We start from the raw sequence: 17606 nt of genomic DNA on the forward strand, positions 1-17606 counted from the left end.
TCGGGGGGAACCGGGGCGGCCCAGCGGCCGCGAGCACCGCCCAGCAGGCCCCGCCCCCTTCCCCGGCTTTGCCAGCGCCTGACAGGAGCGTGGTCACGTGCCGGCCGCAAAGCGCCTCTTTGCGACCTCAATGACAGGCAAAATGTGCGACAGGCGCTGTGCGGGCCGGGAGGGAGCGGCGCCGCCTCCTCCTCCTCCCCCTCCCCGGGCCAGCGGCTGAGGCAGCGCCGCCCGCTCCGCTCCGGCCCGCTCCCCGCTCCCCTCCTCCGCCCCTCCGAGCCGCCAGGCGGGCAGCCCGGGGCCGCCGCGGGAGCTGAGGGGAGCCCGGCGCGTCCATGAGCTCCTAGCGCCCACCCTGCCCCGTCCTCGCCGGCAGCAGCTCCAGGTGCGCGGGTCCGAGCGGCGCCGGGACACCGCTGGCTGCAATGGCGTCCAACACGGACCGAGAGGTGATACTGGCTGATTTCCAGGTAAATTTCAAACCGCCGCCGCCACACAGCCGTGGCCTCTCGCTGCTTTTCTCTTCCTCCTTGTCGCTGTGCTGCTCTTTCATTGTGGGAAGGGCCGGGGTGAGAGCCCCGCTCTCCAAAGCCTCCGCTCTTTTTCTTTCTTTTTCTGTTTTTTTGGTCAGAAATGGGGACCGTGTGCCCTCCTCTCCCAAGGTGCGTGAACAAAATGTTTTCTTTAACTTAGAGAGTTTCAGTTTTTCACTTTATAAAAAAAGCAGCAAGCTTTTTCATGCACTTTGCTTGTTCCACCCTCTACAAGCAGCCAGGCCCGGGACAGCTGTGAGCCAGCTCGCTTGGAAGAGGCAAATGCCAGGGAGGATACGAAACTCATCACTCCTCGTGATTTGTCACGGTGTGTGTAATGAATCGCTTGCTGGTACTACAGATTAATGCTGAACAGAGGTGTTTCCGTTGTAACATCGACACTGACCTCATGGTTGCCTCGGCTAATGACTGTTTTAATGACGGTAATACTATTCCCATCCTGTTCCAAACAACAACATATTTGTGTAGAAAGGAAGAATATACCTTTACAAGTTGTTTGTTACCTTCCCTTCTCCCTACAAAAGGGTTGTAATTTGATTCCAAACTCTTAAATCTTATTCCCAGCATAAAGTCTTTCTCTGAATAAAGCTGATGATTATTATGTGTTCAGGCGCTTGGTTAATCTCTTCATTATAGTGCTTCTTAATATTGCTTGTTTTTGTATTGTTCTTCTAAGAACAAGTAAACAAACAAGTGGAAGATAGCTGCATTTGAAATAGTGGGGAGAGCCAAAAGCAGCTTAGAGGGGTGTCAGATTGTATTTGAATATATCTTTTTGGTATTTACTCTTGAATCAGTCTTTTTTTGAAGCTTTGTCTGTTTGCAGTGCTGGTTACGTGGATAGGCTCCTGGATATTGTTGGATTAAGTTGTAAAACTGCTGCCTATGTGTACAACTTCTTAAAAGACTATTTATCAGCTGTTAGCTGTGTAACTCTTATTTAGCTTTAAAAAAGAGTCACTCTGTGTGTGTGTCTAACAAAAGTATTTCTTTGGCATTACAGGTAGGGAGACTGTAGTGCACATTGTGTAATTCCTCTTTTGCAAAAGGTGTCTCGTATCTCACTGACGTAACATGTGGAGTTCCTAATTGATAACAGGGAAGTATTTTCCCTTTCTGTACCTGAGTATCTTACGCTCATATTTATTAAAATGTTTAACAAATGTTTCTATAATGATCCTTTATTTGTTGTGCTTGGAGGTACTTTTGTGTGTATAAGGAGTGACATTTCAATCCCAAGGCTGCAGTTTCAGAAAGGTTTTTTCCAGTAACAGCACACTCTGTAAAAGGGAGCTGGGACCTCAGTTCTGCACTCATGCGGGCGGAGGCAGACTCTAATGGAATTCATCATTATTAGCTGAACCGCGTTTACATTCAGGAATCCCAGACCATGGTTAAGTTAGTGGCTGGTGAATATAATTTGAAATCTGTGTCCACTTCCTGACTTTTTAGTGTCAATGCTATATTGCAGTTTGGCAGTATTTTTCTGCTTGGGTTTTGAAACCAATTAATAAAGGTATAAAAGCAAGTGCCGTGTTTGTACCATGAAGACAAGTAAGTATTGCAAACTTGCAGATGGGTGGCGGGGTCACAGAGACCAGTTGTAGATCAAGGACGACATAATGTCTCTGAGCCTAGGAGCAGGACATCTTTTATCATACACCACCACTTACTTAAAAAAGCCTTGAACGTTATCCTATTGTGTTTCAGCAAAGAACTTTGTTTTTCTGTTTCATCCCTTTTTCTTTTTGAGCATCCACCTGACTCTGAAACACTGAACTGTCAATTGTCATGCTATTAAAGCTTCAGAGTAGTAAAGGACAGTGTCACTCATTATTAGGCCTGGTGTCTTTGGGCTGTTACCAAATGGTAAAGGATTTTGGGTATTTTAAATACTTGATGGAATTTACAACTCGTTCGCTAAGGCTTCAAAATGGAAGATAAAACATTATGTGCAAAGTAATTCTACATGATTTTCCCTGATATATTTTCTGTACCTTTTAATTAATAAATATGTTTCTCAGAGTTCTGCTGCCATCTTCTATGTTTGTGTGAGGCATCCTGTTGAAGAGTGTTGTGTGCACTGGATATTTTGAAAGCAGTTCTTTGTGCTTTCGTTCAGCTAATTTTGCTGATTTACATTGGGAGGGAGGCTTCCATCACCATTTCAGTCTTGCCTTTTCCAAGTTACTTTTAAGAGGGATAGAGTAGTGGTCTTTGAACTTTTAAAACTTGAAAGTGTTTTCCCTCCTCATTAAAAAAAATTCAGTGAAGTCATAATTATAGTGAAGTTTGCTTTTGTGAAGCTTTCATGGACTTATTTGAGAATGGAATTTTAGAATGATTGGAGTTGGGAGGGACCTCAAAGATCATCTCATTGCAGCCCCACTTCTGACACCGTCCACTAGCCCAGGTCGCTCAGCGCCCCGTCCAGCCGGCCGCGGGCAGTCGCGGGGCTGGGGCATCCACAGCTGCTCCGGGCAGCCGTTCCAGGGCTCGCCGCTCCCCAAGCCGTTAGGGATTCTGACATCGGTTTCAACTCGAACGGGACCTCATGGTGCATTTGGTTTTTCCTTTTAGCTCGAATTGTTGTAACAGGCTATTCTGCTTTCTGAGGTACTAAAAAGAAAATATTTTGAAAGTATACATACAAACATTGAATAGTTTATAAAATATTTTAGCTATAGACTAAAACAAAGTAAGTCATCTATCAAAATACTTTTTCTTAAAGTTTCAAAACAATTTTAGCCTGTTCTGTGTGATTTATAATTATTTTCTTTCCCTCTCATTTTAAAACGAGGTTAGTGTATGCTGCAGAGGAGTACAACGTACGTATTCACGCATGTGGGCTGCGTAAGCAACCTGTCTAACTTTTCCTTCTTCGGTCCTCACTTAGGAAGGATTATGCAGAAGGTTAGCTTTGTACGTGAGTGGTCTGATTGTTTGCAGGGGGAGTAGCTGAAGTAGTGGAGTTAAGTGCACAAACAAGTTTTAGCTGTTTTACTGATTGCAATTACAGAATTTCTCCACAAAGTGTCATTGGCATATAGGAAAAACTCCACAGGTAAAAGCCTAACAGCTTGTGTTTGTAGCATAATTTCTTTAAAAAGGTGCCTACATGTGAGATAAGAGTGATGCTGTAACATACCTCACATACTGGGGGAAATAAGGGCTTATAATTTCTACCAATCTTTGTTAACGTCTCTGTTCTTCTTTTGTTCTTGTGTTTAACTGCAAAGTGTTCTTCCATCCCCAGGGGGATACTCACATGACACAAATATACTCATGGTCTATGCGGTTCGGCGTTTGAAGAGAATTGCTCTCACAGTGTCTTGGTCCATTTAAACTGTCCAGAAATGAAACCGAGTCTTTGAGTATTGACAGAAGTGTCAGACGTTGACGTTTTTGTATCCTAGCACCTTTACTCTTGGTTTTGCAGCTTCACTTAGGATGGGGACTAAAATTAGCACTGATATCTTTTTGTCATTGTAGGTTATGTCCACCTGTAGGGCTACTTTGTTCATGCGCTGTGATTGTCCTCACAGCAGTTCTAGAGCGGGCCCAGGGCCTGGGTGGTTGTGGGAGTCGCCAGCTCCTGGGTGACCACATATTACAAGAATATCTGGCACGTGGGTGCTCAGAAGGGAATTTTTCAGGGAAATCACATTTTCCATTGATTGAGTAAATAAGTAGCTCGAGATCCAGTCTGGGTGGGAAGACTGGAGTGGAATGGCAAAACTCAAAGTCCTTGCTTTTATCGAAACAACAGATAGCTAGTATTTTTCTTCTGCCTTTCATCTGTGTTCATTGTGAAACAAAGTTGTGTGGATTTTTTCATTTTATTTTAACTGAGTAACAGACTGCTTTGGTATGATTCACACATGTATATCAAAACATGTTTTTTCAAACTTCACTTTTGTGCCAACCTTTTCCATAAAAACAGAGGTTTTTGGGAGGAGCAAGGGGGGATTGGGAAGGAAGAACCTCCTTACCATCAGTTACAGAAAGGTGAGAAAGCATGCTAGATAATCGTGTTTCAAGTTATAGCATTGACCATGACATTGATACATCAACTTATTAGTTCTTAATTTTTTTTGAGATTTAACCATAGTTAAAACTACTAGTTTCCTTCTGGAATGAGGATAATTAAAGAAACAGAGTGCTGTTAAATAGCTGACAAGATATATTTTCATTTATTTTTATTGGCAGTTATAAAAAAACATCTGTCTGCTTCAGCCCTGTACAAGTTTATCTCTGTTATGCACACTGTTTTCACTATCTAACAGTCTATGTGCAGAATTTACATGTGTATTAATTTTGGGGGGGGGATGCCAAGGGAGTTTGGCTTTCTTCTGTGTGTGCTGGCATGCTGGCTCAGGTTTTCTGTAACTGTGAAGTTATTGCCAGTGTGAAGGTCTGGCGGGTAAAAAAGGTAGGCAGATAGGGGAACGGCTTCGAGTCAGTACTCTTGATTATTGGCCTGGACTGTGACTTACGCTGGAGGCTGGGAAGAGTCTTTCAACCAGTTTCTGTAAGGGTAAACCATCCACTAAGGAGTTTTGAACAAACAGCAGAGTTGAGAGGTTCTCCTGCCCCTCTGCTCTGCCCTGGGGAGACCACACCTGGAATATTGTGTCCAGCTGTGGCCCCTCAGTTCCAGCAGGACAGGGAACTGCTGCAGAGAGTCCAGCGCAGCCACCAAGATGCTGGAGGGAGTGGAGCATCTCCCGTGTGAGGAAAGGCTGAGGGAGCTGGGGCTCTGGAGCTGGACAAGAGGAGACTGAGGGGGGACTCATTCCTGGGGATCAATATGGAAAGGGGGAGTGTCAGGAGGATGGAGCCAGGCTCTTCTGGTGACAACCAGTGATAGGACAAGGGGCAGTGGGTGCAAACTGGAACACAAGACGTTCTCCTTAAGATTGAGAAGAAACTTGTTCCCGGTGAGGGTGGCAGAGCCTGGCCCAGGCTGCCCAGGGAGGTTGTGGAGTCTCCTTCTCTGCAGACATTCCAACCCGCCTGGACACCTTCCTGTGTAACCTCATCTGGGTGTTCCTGCTCCATGGGGGGATTGCACTCGATGAGCTTTCCAGGTTCCTTCAACCCCTCACATCCTGGGATTCTGGGATATCCTTAACATTGATTTTTTATTTTATTTTATTTATTTTTTTTTTTTTTTAATTTTCTTAGTCATTAAGGCATTGGAGCAGAAAGGGCTGTTCTTGATTCCTTTGCAGACTTTCTGTCAAGTGTTTGGCAATTCACTTGGAACAAGGTTCTCAGCAAAACGTGGGTGCTGAAGAGACTTCCAATCCAAGTTTAAGTCTTTGGAAAGTGTCCTTCAACTGATGTTTGAAGTTCCTGGAGTCCTACATTTCTGTCAGAGTCTCACTAGCAACCTAAACATCAGGTTTTGTATGTGTTCATGTTGGTCTGAGTTTAAAACCTCAGTCTTGCTCCCACCAGACCATTCTTTCGCATGGCCTCTCCGTCGAGTGTAGCGCAGTGGGTGCTCCCAGAGCACGCCAGCTGGCCGGAGCTCTGCAGCTCTCTCCAGAGTAGCTTGAAGGAAATCCAGCGCTCTGCAGATCAGAAATCGGGGTTTGGATGAGACAGGCTTGTTTTTTCATCCCCTCACCTTGAAGTATCTTTAGGTAAAAGCAGACTCTGAGTTCTAACAGGTGCCAAGATGCTCAGTGCTGCTTCACGTAACCTTTTTCATGGATATAGGTTACTATATCCTTAGATTAATTTGAAATGGTTAACAAGGTTGATTTTCAGTGTAAAAAAGAGGACTCTAGGGCACTGTAGGATGTCGAAGCTCATAGCTATGTGGCCTCTGAATTGACATTTTGACTAGAATTCCTTTTGATCCTTGTTGCTTTGTATCATGTTTTAATTTTGTGCATTACACAGTCAGTAACAGCACTGGGACTGGTAGGTACACCTCTTCGTTTGCAGCGCAATTCGTTCTGTTTGCTGTGAATGGCCTTAGGGTCAAGAGACACGATAAAAGCATACGGCATGCTTAGTGTGTTTTAATTGGCTTTTTTGGATTGTCATTGTCTGCTACCAAGACCATTGCTTCTATTAATTTGGTTTTGTGTGTGTCTGAAGAATCAACAGGTGACTTCTTTTTAGATACTTTTAGACTCAGCTGTAATCCCAAAGCTCACGTTCATCAGACCGAAGCTCCTGTTCATCAGAACCAAGCTCGTTTGATTTACTAGTCACCTTTCTGGCCTTTAAACAGAAGGTGAAGTGGATGCCAGAGTCACAAATGAAAAATTGAAGTAAGAGTGATGTCCATTTAGAAACATAACTTTGATATTTCCACTGATAGCTGTCCATGGAAACACCAACTGATTTCTCCTATATAAGGACAGATAGTTAATTAGAATCGCTATCTGACATATATAGAGAAGAAAGAGGATACTGTGATATGTATGCATTACAGTCCTGCTGTAAGAACTTAAACAATTTACCACTGGAGCAGCAATTCATCTTCAGAAAGAGGTTGCTGCTGTTCTTTTCGTTCAATTAGCTTGAAGGACTCTTCACATCATAGTAATCATGTTGCCATTTCCATCAGCCCGTTCATATAGGTATTTGGGTTAGTAGGTCACTGAAGCAGATTGAGAGGTGGTAGCTACGGGATCCTTTTTCAAATGCCATGACAACCAGCACTAATGCTGATATTGAAATTCTTAATGATACGTACTTGCAGAGGCTAGGAACGTGCTTTCTTCGAAAGGTGATGTGAAAGGTACGTGGCACATTGAAAATAAAATGTAGGTAGTATTTCTTGGTAAGCAAGAATCGCTTACAGCAAACACACTTGAGTTCATGTTTTTGTGTGGAAGGACGTGTAGGAAGGGAGAGGGTGAGGATTTGAGTGAATTGTTACATGTCTTACGGGGTCCTGAGAACCTCCCATCTTAACAACATTGCGTTGGTGCTGCCAAGTCTGAAAGGGCAGAATTTCCCCTCTGTTCGGGCAGTTCTCGTGGTTCAGTCACCATTGCAAGCCTTGCTTTCATGCATTTCCCCACTAGCAGCAAGGCTTAACAGCTTATTAAAGACATCTTTAACAGCATTTAATGTTTTTCTAGTCGGTGGATACGTTTGTGCATTTGTGGGGCAGCCATTAGGTGAGTCCTTTCTTCGAAGTGCTGTGAGAACTAGAATAAAACGACTGGGGAGGTTCCGAAGGTTTTACTCGTTCCTCATAATTTGGATGAAAGGAAACGACGTGCTTACTGGCTGGATTGATACGTACTAATTAAGCCAGTTTTTCAGAGCTGACTAGGTAATATGCAATTGTAATAGCAACCTACTCAAAGAGGAAACCAAAACCCTAATGTGTGCATTACATGATGTTTGGTCCTTCAAAGCAGTCATCTACTGGTCCTCTGTGTCTAACTGGTTGAGCAGGTCTTTGTTCTGCAGGAGTAGTTATGCTTTCAAAAGATAATTAATTAAAGCTGAAGTTCTTAAGAGAGGTTTTGAAACTAGAACAGAGTACGTTAGCCCTTGAGTTATTTTATATAGGTTTCATATTTTACCAGTTGCAGGAAACAATTTGTGAAGACAAGAACTCTGAAGCTGAGTCACTTCTAGTTTTTGGTTTTAAAGGTCAGGTTGTCTGTGTGAGCAAATACCAAAGGTGCTGCATCAGCTCAGAGCGGAGACCCAGCTGGCCTGCTGTCTCACCTGCGGCAGTGCTGCTCCTTCGCAAACAGCTGAAAGAAGCCGGATCTGAGTGAATTTGTCTCGTCCTGGTTTCTGGAAGTCAGCAATTTAGGAGCTTGATGGTGGGGTTTGCTGTAGGACTTTTAGACTAACTCAAGTGGACGCAGTTTGAGTTCTTGTAGTTGTGTGATACGTGAGCTTCCTCTATGGAAACTTTTCCTCCGTATGTCATGTATATACTAATTCTGTTCTGTAAACTTCATTGGAATTTCTGCTATTTCTTATGGTACAGAAGTCAAATTTGTCTGAACTGCAGAAATCTTAACGATTTCTGGTTTGCACCCCAACAAAATTCACTAAAAAGCTAAGGGCAGCAGTGTGGGAGTGTGAGCTTGCCGTAACCTTTAATTAAGGCTGATGTAAAGAGCAGTTGGGGGTGGGAATAAATAAATAAATATATGTGTGTGTATGTATCAAATCATATTTGAGGACTATGGTCTGGTCCTGATGGCTTGTCCTGTATGTCTCTGCTGACATTTAGGATGAGAGTTCTCCGGAAAGAGCAGCTTTGTGACAAGATGGTCTCAGTTCCTCGGGAGCGACTGTGGGTGCACACGATTCATTTCGCTTTTGCGACGTGGCCTCACTTTGAAGAATTCCGTAGTGCCTTGTTCCTTTGGTCCCGCTGGCTCGCTGGCAGGCTTCCTGTGCTGATGCTTTTAAAAGCTTATGGAATTTGTATGTCGTTAATCACATTTTTTTACAGCCCTTGTTGTCCTACGTTATGGTCTGACCTGTGCTTTTGTGGGATCTGAGTGTTCTCTCTGTATTCTGGATACTGTTTCCAGGTTTTGAAGAATATGTCGGTTCCTTGTGGTCCCGTTTTTACCAACAAATATGAGCATTTGTGGAATGTTAAGTAGCGTATTTTTTGTATAGATTAGTACTCATCCTTTGTGTACTTATCTAGAAAGTGGCTTTTATTTATTCCTAAGCTATTTTTAAGATTCTGCTGCTTTTGAGGCAATGAGGAGATGGCTGCAAGTATCCGGTAAGCAGAAGTGTTTGTCTGACCCCTGCAGTTCTTTTCTGTTTTGCAACATTTTTCTTCTTATGTGATAATGTATAAGATACTGTAAGAGCAAAATGACTGTGATTCAGGAAATCTTGGGATTTTTACCTTCACTGAGATCTTTTAATCATTAAAGCATTAAACAAACACAGACACTTTGGGATAATCCTAACTAAACTTTCTGTAGTTGTTGGGCAAAGGCCGTCTTCAGGCCTCAGGAAAGGCAAACAGGTTTAGTAGTCCAGAGCACTAATTCACAGGCACTGAGTTTTGGTTTGGTTTTCAGTTGTTTGGGCAGTGCTCTTTCTGTGTAGTGCGTGTGGCTTGAACCCGAGTGTTAGCGTGTGGCTTGGGAGGCTGGAGTTCCTGTCTTGGCCCAGCTCGTGGGCTTCCCAGGGGCTCCTTTGGGGATTCTGGCAGCCGATTTTGCTCCAGAGTCTCGGGTGTCCACCGTCTGCTGGAAAGCACTTGGAGGTGGTTAGTGTGGAGCCACGTTAGCCGATTCTGCTGAGAAGTGGTCGGACCTTCCTGCGGCCCGTTGAGACTTTGTGCCCTGCTTGCTCTGTTCAGAAGGTTTGCCGTCCTCTTGGGGCGTGAACAAAGTTCACTCTTGTCTGCCTGGTAACTAATGGGTAGAAATGTCTTCTGTGACTTTCAGATATATCACTTTCTTTTTTTTACCTCCCATTCCTTCTGCAGAAAGGGACTAATTCCCCCTTACTTTAGATTTTTGCTTAAGGTGGTGCTCAAATAGTAGAACAATGAAGCTTGTAAGTAGTTGGAGGTGGGAGCTGAAATGTGTTGGGCAAAACTTCAGCCTGGCATATTTGCCAAAGTCCTTTCTCAGTTTCTGATATTGGTAAGTGTATTAGTTTGTTTGCTTGATTTTGTTTGTGTGTTGGGGTTTGTTTTGTTTTTATGAAGCAAACAGCTGGTGAATTTGCTTAATTTTTACCAGATGGTCTTCTGAATTATTTAAAACAGAGAAGCATTCTCATCTCTTCATTCAGGTGCTTGCAGCAGGTGACCTTTCAGTTTGTGTCTCAGTCGATATGCCTGGATGTTTCTTTTGAATGTTTGTCTGAAACAGAAAGAAGTAAAAGTTAATTTGATAACCGTGGATGACTCATAACGAGAACAGCCTCGGTACATGGGCAGGCTTGTTGCGGGGTGAGCTGGATGGAGGTGCCAGCACGTGTGCAGCTGGTGTTGCGGTCTCTGGACGTGGTCCTGGGGCCGGGGGAGCCGAGGCACCGACAGATCTTACCTCTGAGTGTCCGAATGTCCTGAATCCCTTGGTAGCCCGGAGGGGAGTTACACACCATTCCTAAATGTGATGTTATGGTACTAAAGCCTTTATTTGCTTGGGTGAATGTATTGGTTTATCTGTACCTGTTTTGGGGGCACAGGTGTTATGCTTTGTTTCAGTTGCTTTGAGTAATTACCATTGCAACAGTGTATGTGTGACTTTTCAAGAAAATTTTCTCGCTTACTAATATGTCATAGGTGAGTTAGTGTCCTAAAGCTTTCTGGGTCTGAGTAGACCTCTTGCGGATACAATCTGGAGCTGTCCTTGGATCTTTATGTGATAGACATTTAATTATTGTCTTTGATTTCTGAGCCATTCCCCTCGTGAAGAATGGGAAAAGGAAGCGAGGTACCGTGTTTCACTTTAGAAATGGGAAACTCGGGGTTGGGTTGTTATTTTTATTAGGAATGCCTAGAAAGGGCATGATGCATCCTTCCAGTAGGAGCTGTGGCCACACCGCGGCTGCAGCAGGACTGCCGGGCACTGGGAGGCCGTTCTCTGCCGGGTGCTGGGGGACGGCCGCGCCGGCAGCGCCGTGTCCAGCCCGGTCCGTCCGCAGCCCTGTGCCCGTGGGAGGAGGCTGCAGCGGGTTGTGTGACCGGGGGGGCCGGGAGCCGGGTCCTGCGGCTTGGAAGAGGAGGTTAAGGGGTATCTAGTTGCTGTCTTAGCTGCAGTGTGTGATAGCAGACAATGTAGAATCAGATTTCTCTTGAAGGTGCACAGTCCAAGGATGAGAGGCAGCAGATACAGGTTACAGCAAGGGATCCTGTAACTAAATATAGGGAAACAAATGCCAGTGAAGGTGGTGAAGCACTGGAACAAGCTACCCAGAGAGGCTGTGGAGTGTCTTGGGAGTCTGCAAAACGTGATGGGACATGTTGTCTGTGACCTGATCTGTCTGGCTGTGAGCTGAATAAACCAGCAAACTACATTGTGGTTATACTGGAGGGGAAGTATGCAGGGAGATAAGCGATGTCCTTTGCTATATCTCATAAGCTACTGAGAACAGCTCCGAGTTATCCTGGTTCTGAGCTGCTGACCTGGAGAATTCAGGCATCTTTCTGAGCACGTAAAGAGTTTTCTGTGCCCCTTGTCTCTTTTTGAAGAGTAGGTTAACAAAGGGAGAGTGAATTGATTTTAACAATATCTGTTCTTTGCCAGTGTGTTTGATTTATCTTTAAAGCCTGTACATCTTTATGGAATAGAGTTAGCTCATTGCTATATCTAGTGGTAAAAATTTATTGAGTACTTTGAAAAGTCAGCATTTCCTGGGGCGCTGTCTGTGTGGTTGCAGGGGATGGAGGTGTATTAGTGCTGGGGTTTTGTAGGAGATCCCAAAGCGTGAAAGCTTTTCTTCCCAGGTGATCTCACCTGTTGAGTCCTGTGATACCTAAATGTAGTTGTTCCTTTGGTCGTTGTAGTTGGACTGGGCTACAGTTGCAACAAAGTGCTGATGACAGAAAGCTCTTTTCCCCTTTTTAATGCAGCATAGACGAGTCTGTATCAGCTGTTTCCATGTCTGAGGTCTAGGCGTCAGATTGAATCACAGTAGCTTAGACCTATTCTGAGACAAAAGCATGCAATATTAGTGAGAGGGAAAAAGTCTGTAGTGGACACCTGGTGTGACCCTACCCTGCAGATCAGTTGTCCGAGTTTGTTGCTGTTCTCGGTACTTGGAGCTGTGGCTCCAATGTTATCGTTTTGGTTATGTGGACTGAGCATGGTACTTGCATGGCAGAGTGCATGTGGACATAAGTTAGGCACAAAGTGAGGTTTTTGTATTGTTTTATTTGCCCCAGCTGACATTTACAGGAGAGACTGGTGCATGGTGTTATTCACAGCCCCCTGTCTGCCTGGTTGTAGTGGGCCTGAACCTGTCATGCACAATGTTCTCGGCTAAAGCCTAGTTAGGGTTGGCTTAGAGATGGTCTCTGTTTGGAGGAACTACTGCTATTTGTAGTCAAAGGAAACATGGAACTGTTCAACAAAAATGTTGGGAGAGGCAGGCTTCTGAGTCCTCGGTACCCAGCCACCGGCTGTTAGGCTAAGTCTGGTCTCCTGGATACTTTTGATTGCGGCGTTTTGCCTTGGCAAGAAGGGGGATGGTGCCACAGGTGAGACAAATTCTGCCTTGCTGCCAAATGCCATTTGCTCCCAGCCTCTGTGCAGCACCTGCCGCGCGCTGCCTGCGGGGCAGCAGGAGCCCGGCTCGGGATTCGAGTTGGCCACAGCTGTGTGTTCTTTCCCAGCTTTTGCAGAAGAAACAGCCCGGCTCTGTGTGAGAGCCGCAGTTGTCCTTCCAGCTTCGCCGTGCGGCAGCTGCCGGGGTCCCTGCGGCAGGTGCCGGAGGAGCGCTTTCCGCGCGGCCGCTGCCGGATGGGAGCGCAGCTGCTCGCAGGGCTGCGGGTGGGCTGGGGCTCGCGCCGCCGGGTCACCGGGGGCTCAAACCCCATCCGGCTGTTGCGGCTGCCGGGGTCAGGCCGCCCTGCGGGGGATCTGGCGGAGCGAGTCTGTCGTCCGTGATGGCTTTCTGGAAGCACCTCCTGGGTTTGTCGCGAGCGCCTTGACAGCTGTCTGCCCTCAGACTTTTCTCCTACCGAATTGTTTCCTCGGTGGCTGCTTTGCTGCTTTTATGTGACAGTGATTAAGGTTACTGTGCCAGCTGAGCAGGACCCGCAGTGGTTAGCTGTGGATCCTTCCGGGGTGAGCTCTCCATTGCTAAGGTGATGGTTCATCTGTGGAGCAACCTGAAGAAAATTTGAAGCAGTGCTCTGCAACTTTATTATGCAAATCTAAATCTACCTGGTGGAAACAATTACCTGTCCTGGAAAGCAGGATGCGAAGAAAGTTGATTTAACATTCGGTAGCTGTGTCTTCAGAATCTGATTTTGCGCGTTCAGTGCAAAGCAATAGTTTTCTCATCGCCAGGTTCATTTTCCTCTGGTGTGGTCTGAAAACAAACCAGCTGGAGCTGCTGTGAAGAGCACAAATGCTCTCCTGGATTTAGGGGAGATGCGGGAGGAGGAGGAACTGGTTCTACCTTTTGTTCCCTTTTGTCCTTAAAACAAAATGATTTGGTTTCTTTTTGATGTGTAAAGGTTTACAAATCAGTGAGCCCGGCGGGTTTTACCTTTGCCATGGTGATGTGTCTCTTTCGCTTTGGTGACTCAGGATGTGCTGGTTGTTGGCTGGATCAGGTTTGGTAGTAGTCTGGTAGGAATGTTCTCGTACAATAGTTAATGCCCATTATTAAGTAGGGCTCTTATGGAAATAAAGCTGAATGAATTCTGTGAATAAAAAAATATTTCTCCTCAACTAGTATCACTTTACTCGCTTAGTAACAAGGATGTGGTTTTGTGTGTTTTTGTGCCTTTGGAGCTCATCTGCTTTGCTATATATTGGAAGATTTTTTTTTCTTCTATTTCTGTGCAAATTTAATATATCTTTTTTCTATTCCGTTATTTTCATTTGTTCCATGCTTGGGTAGAGTGAAGGGCATAAAAATGAGCAAAAATCTTCATGTGTTTGTAAGTAGGTAATCTCTGAGTCTGCCAGCCTAGGTAAGGCGAAGAGCCTTACGGTGCCCAGGTGTCCTCTGGACTCCTGCCAGTTAAATTATTCCTGAATTCATAGACATTCAGCCGGGGAAATGGAAAGACGTCCACCAAAAGGCGTCCTTATGAATATTCCAGCTGTAGGAGAATGTCCAGTCAGCCCTTGCAGTCAGGGCTGAGAGACAAGCCCGGGAGGAACCAGGCCCGGTTGGTTCTGGTGCCCGCAGAACCTGCTGGCTTCCGTGTGTCTCCCGCGGGCAGCGCGGGCGAAGCGCGCCCGCTGTCCTGAACGCGGGAGCCCTCTCGCAGCGGGAGACCGCGCTGTGCTTCGCTTCTGCGGGAAAGCTGAAGGCATGCACAGCAGAGCATTTTCTTGAGTTTACTTTGCGGTTGTGGCGCCGATGGCGCATGGCTTGGGGCAGGGTTCCTATGTGGTTGTGTGTCCTGTCTGAATGATGACATATTTTTCTGAAACTGTAGTTTGCTGCAACTATGGTATTAGCAGGGTGTTGAGGGAGATCTTGGAACGTCTGTTTTGGGTTGTGTGAATAAGTAGCACACACTCATTCACTGTTGTCAGGCAGAAATGTTTCTTTTCTGTTTTATTGACAACTAGCAAAAACATTCCATATGGAAAGTGAAATCTTGGTGTTAGAACTGCTCAAAATAAGATGTTAAAATTGATTATAAAAGTGGTCCAAGGGTTTTCAACAACACTGCGGTTCTTGGGTGTTAGGAATGGCGATGGTTTTGGTTTTTGCGCAGTGTTTGGCTGCCTTCCGCTCTCGCTGCCCCGATGACTCTGTGTTGCGAAGAGAGCAGGAGCGGGGTTCTGTTTTGGATTTTAAACCACCAACGAGATGATTTAGGAAGGATGTAGACATGCAAGTGAACTAGTTCTTACTTACTCCGCTTCCACTGTGATGAGCGGACTCCTTTCTCTGCGTACTCTGGCGGAAGGGTGAGCTCATTCTGTTTGGTTTCTCTGGAAGCGAGGAGACGCCAGACGGAGCGGAGTGGGTTTGCGGTTCGCAGGCTGCGAGGTGCCCGTGGCCAGGGGCGCCTGAGCCGAGCTGCAGGGGGATCGCACCGGGGCAGCTGAAGCCTGGAGCTGAGCCCAGCATTCAGCTGCCCTTTCCTCGCTTCATCTGCACAGCCCGGGGCTGAAGGCAGCCCGTTTGTTGGTCAGGTTCTCATCGTAGATGGGAACACAACTTATTAATACTCACTGGCAAAGTCATGCAGAATTTGCAGGGCTGATAAATGGGGAGTCGTAACTCTTAATTTTGGTAATGACCAGCTTTCTAAGTGTTTTTCATTTAACTGTAAGCAGAACCTCGGACTGTCGTTTCTGCAACACCGTTTCTCGCAGTACGAGCGCTTTGCGGCAGGGCTGTCCACTCCGGTTTCGGTGGCGGGTTTATGGCTGTGTGAGCCCCGCTGTGATTTCAGAAGTGACAGCTCCTCGAGCTGACCCGGCAGCGGATGGAGCCCTCGCGCTGGCCAGGGAACGCGTGCAAGCCTTGTTTTAACTTCAGCAGTCGCTGCCAAAAGTGATGGAAGAGAAGGCAGAACGATGCTTCTGAAGAGCAAAACTGTATTAAAAAACTTGTAGCACTTTCGATGCAGAGTCATTGAAATTCAGTGTTACCACAGCGCGCTGTGAGCAAGGGAAGAGACTCTGTTCTTGCGGAGAGGATCAGTCTGGCCGCGTTGGAGATCAGCAGGAGCTGCTGCGTCCCCGCGCGGGCAGCGTCTCTGAACTGTGTATTTGCGATCCTTCTGGTGCTCCAGAACGGCCCGTTTTGTGTGGACACGCTGCAGGTGATGCTCTGTAAGCGTGGAGTTCTTCAGCGTTGGATTGGGAAGACACAGTTTGCCTTGAATTTCTCTGTCATTTCTCCTTTTTGTTTCTTTATTGTTATAAATTGGGAGACAAATCGGAGCATAGAAAAATGTATGACCTGCTGGCTTTTTATGTCCTGGCAGGAAAAAAAGTGTCTGTTTTTGTGCCTAGACCCCTTTTTCTCTTATCACGTAAAGGAGAAACGGGACTATATATCTTTGGAATCAGGAAAAACTGATGTGTTTGCTGCTGTCTATTACTGTGGCAAGGTTGGATTTTTTACATGGAGGTTTAGGTGGATGTTATGTAAACTTGTTTTTACATAGCTGCGTGGTGGAGCAGAAGGGACATTCTCATGGTTCAGATCTCGTGGAAGTCTGAACTGCTGTGTGCTCCGGTACAGAGCAAAGCTTGGATCAGGGTGAAAGCTGAATTCAGAAAAATGTAACTGTTTCCGTTTTTCCCGTCTGGTGAAATGCCCGGTATCCTCAGTGTGAACAGCGGCTGGTCCGCGGCAGAGCGGGTAGCAGCGCTGCCTGCTGAAGCCGGGGGCCGGCGGGGCAGGCAGCCCGCTGCCGTGGCTGCGCCGGGTGCGGCTGCGCGCTCGCGCCGGGAGTTGAGCTTGGCTCACAGTGCCAGTTAGAGGGATCTTATCACTGCTTGGAGAATGCTGCTGTGTCAGGTTGCTTGCGCTAGGTAAAGCCAGAGTATGGGGCTAGAACAACGTGCAGGTGTTTTGTTTGAAAGGAAGACATTATAAATGTTTCATTATATAGTCTTCATTTTAAGTACTTTCACAAAGGGGCTCATTTGTACACGCAGTAGCGAGTCGATGCTCTGATTGCCACCTTTTGTTCCTCTTGCAGGGCACGGTGTGACAGCCAGAGCGAGCAGGGTGTAAGGTGGTGGTGGGGCAGCGGGATTTATAGTTGTGGGTTTGGCTTTAAACAAGACATGTCAGCCGCTCCGAACATCCAACTGCCTTTTAAGGTATTTTTTAAGGGAGTTGTACGAGTGTTCGTAGTATTGAATGTGGAGTTCTCAAAACACCCTTCTGGGACAGCACTGTTGTCCTAGTTTTACAAGTAACTGCTTTGTCTTGCTTCCCTGGGTGGCTTGCTCAAGGTTACACAATAGTCCTCTGGTGAAACAGGGAGTTATAGCCAGATGTTTGATGTTTAACACTTGAAATACAATTTCTGGATGACCCTCTCCTAGCAGAAATGAAATACCTATACCTTTCCTGTCTTTCTGCTGAAATGAACTGAATTGTAAGTGTTAGTACTCTGATTTTGATCAATGCTTTTAATTCTGTTTACTGTTTCTTTTTCTTTTCAGGCCTGTACTGGTATTGAAAATATCGATGAAGCTATAACGTTGCTTGAACAAAATAACTGGGATTTAGTGGTAAGTGTTCTAAGAAAATGACTTCACAGACCAGCCTCGTGTAGCAGGGGTGTGCCGTCTTGCTGAGACTGTGATCTTCGTTCCACGTTTGCTGTGTTTATGGTGGGGGCAAGCAGGTTCTATGCACAGTGTTTCTGCTCTGCTAACGCCTCATTACCAAATTAACGCAATACTC

The 17606-nt window shown here is 45.9% G+C and overlaps 1 protein-coding gene across 6 annotated transcripts in view; it reads left to right on the forward strand.

The window, feature by feature from the left end:
• Window positions 1–125: 125 nt before the first annotated feature.
• The window catches only part of FAF1 (Fas associated factor 1), a 152884-nt gene continuing 135403 nt past the window's right edge, over window positions 126–17606 (forward strand). For 2 of the 6 annotated variants that reach the window (XM_065071392.1, XM_065071394.1), the window contains exons 1-2: window positions 128–470; window positions 17363–17431. In XM_065071392.1, the coding sequence (XP_064927464.1) occupies window positions 426–470; window positions 17363–17431 (114 nt within the window). In that variant the 5' untranslated portion in view covers window positions 128–425. Of the gene's footprint in view, window positions 471–8957; window positions 8982–17362; window positions 17432–17606 lie in introns of those variants that run through there. The other 4 variants (XM_065071395.1, XM_065071396.1, XM_065071390.1 and 1 more) reach the window with 4 other exon arrangements.

The sequence above is a fragment of the Columba livia genome, chromosome 8 (genome assembly GCF_036013475.1).
Source record: "Columba livia isolate bColLiv1 breed racing homer chromosome 8, bColLiv1.pat.W.v2, whole genome shotgun sequence".
NCBI lineage: Eukaryota > Metazoa > Chordata > Aves > Columbiformes > Columbidae > Columba > Columba livia.